Here is a 4,881-nt window from a genome sequence, read left to right as displayed (position 1 = left end):
AGAATAAATCAGAATGCTCCCACAATTTTCAATACATTCATCATGAAAATGTGCTCATGTTGTATCTCGCGTTTCTTTTAGTTATGCCCTTCGGTTCTCGGAAGTTGTGACAGTATCAGGATCCCTGAAAAATCTACATCATCTCAGCACTGCCCCGGCTACAACTCCCCAACTGCAACACCCTCAAGTTAAAATGTTCAGAATAATCAACGCCACTTTGTGCCTTGGCGTACAGAACATCGCGATTCCTTGTGCAAGTAATCTACTCATATTCCAGGACAGCCGAAATTGCGCTGAGGCAGGTGATAAATTTCAATCTTTGCGATGCTAATCAGCATTCAGTGCAATATTTTGATATTTGCTATCATCTTGTACTGCATATAGGATTAAATTCCGCATTATCGCATAATGTTCACGTGACTACTCTTAGGTACGCTATAACACGAGAGTTGGCGCGCACTGCAGGCTGCATTCTGACGACTCCTCGCACTAACCGTAAACGAGAGTGTCACTGGAACTCTATTAGAAAATCCAACAACCTAAGTTAATCTTGAAATCGTGAGAGTTTATTTGTGGGCATCTCGAGGGCTTCTTTTTGCAGGCATTCGTATCACAAAAACGAAAGGCAAATAAGTGGCGAGACTATACGGTCTACGGCTTTCGATCTAATCCCACTATCTTGTGGCAAAAGGTACATCGGCCAAGCGTGGCAGTGTCTTGCAGGAGTACTGACAATGACCATTCCTACTTTCATTGTTTTTTTTTTTTTGCAGTAAATGAAAATTCTAAACCTCGAAACGCCAGGAAAAGTTCTGGCAAGCCTCACGGCGCCTGAAATAAATTACCATAAAATCTTTTCGGCGAACTAATTACAGTTTTATTTCCCAGGAGGTGTATATGTAGTGACGTCACAACGCAGAAGGTGGTCACCTGGAAGCACGACATCTCGGCTTTCCACCGTCGTCGGACATGTGCTGATACTCATTACGCGGCCCGATGTGATAGTTCAGTAGGCCAGCTATAGCGAGGGCCGATAGGTCTCTATGCCGTGCTGCAACGTGACGACCTTCTCTGTCACGACACATAAATCACCTTGCAAACGAAAACGAAACTGAGTCGTGGAAGGCTGTTCTAGTAAAATATTCAGGGTGCTCTGGGGCATCAAGTACTTGTTTCGAGGGTGTCGGGGTCCAGGAGTTTTATATAACGCAAATACTCTGAAGTCGAAAATGTGATGCTAGTATGTCTTTAATGAATGACTAAAAGAGGACAGCTACATAATTGAAGGAAGAAACGTTCCCCAACTTGTTATTCCTAGCACTTATTGATTTTGCATACCAAAATTGAACACGTGTTCATTTGCAGGCCGGAGCTAGGACAAATACAGCAGAGAAATCATTGAAGCCATGGCGATCAGGCAGTTAGGTAGCCTTTGTGTCAGCGTGCTTTGCTTCTTTCTATGAAATTAGGAACTTGATTACCGGGAAAATGTGTGCACTGCGAGCACGTCTACCTTGCTTGGTATCTAGGTGTCTGTCTTTTGTTTTTAGTTTTCTCGAAATAAATAGGCTGAAGGTAGCGTTTCGTACGTTCTGTGCCATTTTTAAAATGTGCCCATCTCCGACAGCGTTAAAACAAATTTCACTATCAAAAACCAACTCGCCGAAAGTACCACCCTTGCGGTTTATTTCCCTTCGTCAGCACTTTTCTTTCTGTGAATTTTTCTGTGGAACGCCAGGACGAAGAGGATCAACGCAATGAACAGGTTTAGTGCCGAGTGCAGCCTGTAGAGGTTGTCGAAGGAGCCCTTTCCGTCTCGGAAGAACCCTGCGTGAAACAGTGCCATAAAAAAAGCATAACGTGATTTTTTTTTTTTGATTAGCAGACGGTGACGAAAACGCGACAGGTGTTTCGAAATATCAACGGAGCCCCCAACTCTACGAACGTATGCGCGAGAAATTACAATGAGACGCTATTACTTCTAGATACATATATTTTGTAATCTTCGCATGCCGAATACATTTGCATTCGAAATTATATTGCTAAGTTCCCAGTAAGCCTTCTTTACGCACTCTGAGTGAAAACTGTCGAACGCCAACGTATCGCGTATAGCAGATTTCAAACGCAAATATCTGAAACCTTGTGAGTAATCTTAAGATAGACTAAATAATTATCATACTATGGCCTCTATAATTTGTAAGCACAACTGAATGCTCAAAATCTAGGACCAAATTTACAAAGCTTTTAAATCACAAGTGCTGTTAGCCACTGGTCGGTAGTCTCCCTAGCGCTATGTTCAACGTCACGATTGGCCAGCATCTGCTGTTTCGAACAACTTATATCGTAAGAACATTTTTTTAATGCTGGCGCTCGGTCTGTATTCACCAAAAGAGCTCTTACGCTACAACTGCTCGTAAAATCAGATACCAGCGAATCATGATGTCGGCCGTTTTGTTACCGAAGGCGGCCGGCAAAGAACGCTTACGAATACAAAGCAGTGCGAATTCAGCCACGTATCTTACACGCGAAGTATCCCGATGGAATTTAAAGCAAGTCTGATAGCGTGACAGAAACATTCACTATACGAACCCACAATTAAGGGACCCGTCAGCAACAGCGGCACCATGAGGACGCCCATGACTCCCCAGGTGGCCGTCATCATGCGGACGCCCACGTACTCCGCCACGAGCACGGGCTTCATGGACAGCACGCTGCCTGCTGCCAAGCTCACACCAACGACCAGCACTGTGACAAGCGCATGCGCAGCCACCTCGGCCAGCAACGCCAGGCACAGGGCCATGACCAGAAGGTTGGATGCCACGAAGACGTCCCTGCTCAGGCCGAGCGTGTCGGAAGCCAGTGGCAGAGACAGGCGGCCAACAACGCCTGACACTGCGGCGTACATGATGAGCGAATCGGCAAGTGGCAGCGGCGAGCCCTTGTCCACGGCATAGGCGACCACATTGTTCATAATCACTATATTCGAATAGTCGAAAAAGACATAAGTGACTGAAATGGCGTAAAGTGCAGGAGTACGCAAAAGGATCCAAACTTCTTGAAGCAAATTCGTGCCACTTTTTGTAGAAGCCGTTTCCTCTTGTCCTAATAAAGGAGTTCGAACGTTGAGACGGGTTGGAGCCGGAACACAGGATGACGTTGAACTTGTAAATGTATTTTGAGGAAGCGCCGTATCTGCCACTTTACTCGAAGAACTTTGAAACCTCGCGTCGACTTCGTATTCCCGCTTTGTTGTCGTGTATTTCTGCCCATGCCATGCCAAACTTTCTCCAACTACTGCGGAAATCGATTTCGAACAACCTGGAATGGCGGCGTCGACTTCTCTTGTATCGCGGCTCCTCCAAGCATCTGAGACACGATCACTCTCAGCCTTCGAACCAGAGTCACGATGTTGCGCAATAGAATCTAAGCTATATTCCAACCGCAACGTCTTTTTCATAATTTGCGTGCTACTCGAACTGTGTTCGACGGCTGTTGTTCCCCGATCTACAGCGTGAGTGTGGGTTTCTAGTGATCTCATTCTCGCATCTTTGTCTTCATTCTTGAAGCTGGCCTTACGGCCTTTTGTTACGAAATGTGTCATTGTCTGCAAGCACTCGCATTTCATCGTTGCTGCAGGGTATTCGAAGAGAAGTATCAATGGCATGACGTTCATCGTCAAACCGCCTAGAATAAGCAGCGTACCTCTCATGTGGTAGACGTCGACGAGTTTCGCAAGAATGGCAGGGAACACGAGTCCTGAAGCAGACCATCCAACGTATTTTAGTCCGCTGACTGTCCCTCTGTACTTGTCGAAATAGTCCATTGTGTATATTGACAGGCATATCATAAGTATGCCCATTCCAGCACCTGCAACAGAAACCACATATACGGAATCTCTCTGAATCAGCCATAGCAATGAAAGGCACACACAGTTGAGATGGAGTGGTAAATTACGCTTCCGCAACAAAAAATGTTATAAAAACAGAAAAACGGAAAACAGATGGCGACACCACCTTGGAGTTCGCACGCCAACTCACCACCAGGTGAGGGATTTTACAGCGTCAACTCTGACTACAAATTATTTTTTTTAGGGGGGGGGGGGGGGGTGGAGCTATGTAAGGATGAAAATAGATTACGCTGAACACAAAAGCTCCACGCAACAATCTTCGAGAGCGTTTCGTGCCCTCAAATGGTCTAAATGTTAGCAAATGTTGCGAAATCCATCACCTTACGCTACACTCTAAAAAAAAAGGGAGTGAGAAGGGAGCAACGGGCTCTGTTCCTCCTTCAGGCCAGCGAGTTCCTCCTTCGAGCAAGGTTCACGCGCTGCGCCCTCTTGCGGCAATCGTAAATGGAGGAACTTTCCTCCCTTAGCGCGAGCACCCCGGGACCTGAAAATGAGTTGCGCCGTGATCCCGTGTAGCGCATTGCGATTTCATCGGCTGCGACCGATCGGTTCCATCTCTACGAGCACCATAGGCGATCACTTCACCCACTGACTGTGTTTGAGTGCCTTCAATGTGCTGCGTGGATACTTCATCGCGCAACGATGCGCATGCGATATCATGAACGTCGGTGGAGGAAGGTTGATCGCAAAACAGGCAAGTTATTTTATTCTCGATCATTGGTATGCGCATACGAATTGCTCTCAGCAATAGGCTATATACATTTTAGACGCAGTCCTGTTAGACAGTATTTACTGCACCGAGATGCAAGCAAGACCTTAAAATGTATTGGTAATCTAGATCTTCTTGCTCATGTAGGGGATAATGCTTAAGGATATTTCTTTTCTTTATTCTCGCGGTACATGCGGCTGTCGTGCGATTATTATTAGTGCGAAAGTGCCTATTAAGTTGCGTTAACAAAAAATAAATATGTGGA

At 45.8% G+C, this 4,881-nt stretch overlaps 1 protein-coding gene across 1 annotated transcript; it reads right to left on the bottom strand.

Moving 5' to 3' along the window:
* Positions 1-1,684: 1,684 nt before the first annotated feature.
* Positions 1,685-3,132, bottom strand: LOC119444442 (uncharacterized). Its single transcript, XM_037708843.2, has 2 exons — positions 2,590-3,132; positions 1,685-1,827 (listed from the first exon to the last, which is right to left on the bottom strand). The coding sequence occupies exons 1-2, from the start codon at positions 2,969-2,971 to the stop codon at positions 1,685-1,687; spliced, it is 525 nt and encodes a 174-aa protein (XP_037564771.2). The 5' UTR covers positions 2,972-3,132.
* Between the last annotated feature and the right edge of the window lie 1,749 nt (positions 3,133-4,881).

The sequence above is a fragment of the Dermacentor silvarum genome, chromosome 3 (assembly GCF_013339745.2).
Source record: "Dermacentor silvarum isolate Dsil-2018 chromosome 3, BIME_Dsil_1.4, whole genome shotgun sequence".
In the NCBI taxonomy this organism is placed as follows: domain Eukaryota; kingdom Metazoa; phylum Arthropoda; class Arachnida; order Ixodida; family Ixodidae; genus Dermacentor; species Dermacentor silvarum.
Note: the sequence above shows the minus strand (reverse complement) of the source record. Positions and strands in the feature narration are given on the sequence as shown.

What these genes read in the sequence shown, in the direction of transcription:
- LOC119444442 (XM_037708843.2), bottom strand. Translation starts at nt 2,971, where the DNA reads ATGAACAATGTGGTCGCCTATGCCGTGGACAAGGGCTCGCCGCTGCCA. An exon ending in GACGGGTCCCTTAATTGTGG is followed by an intron (nt 1,828 to 2,589) that starts GTTCGTATAGTG and finishes TGTTTCACGCAG; the next exon opens with GGTTCTTCCGAGACGGAAAG.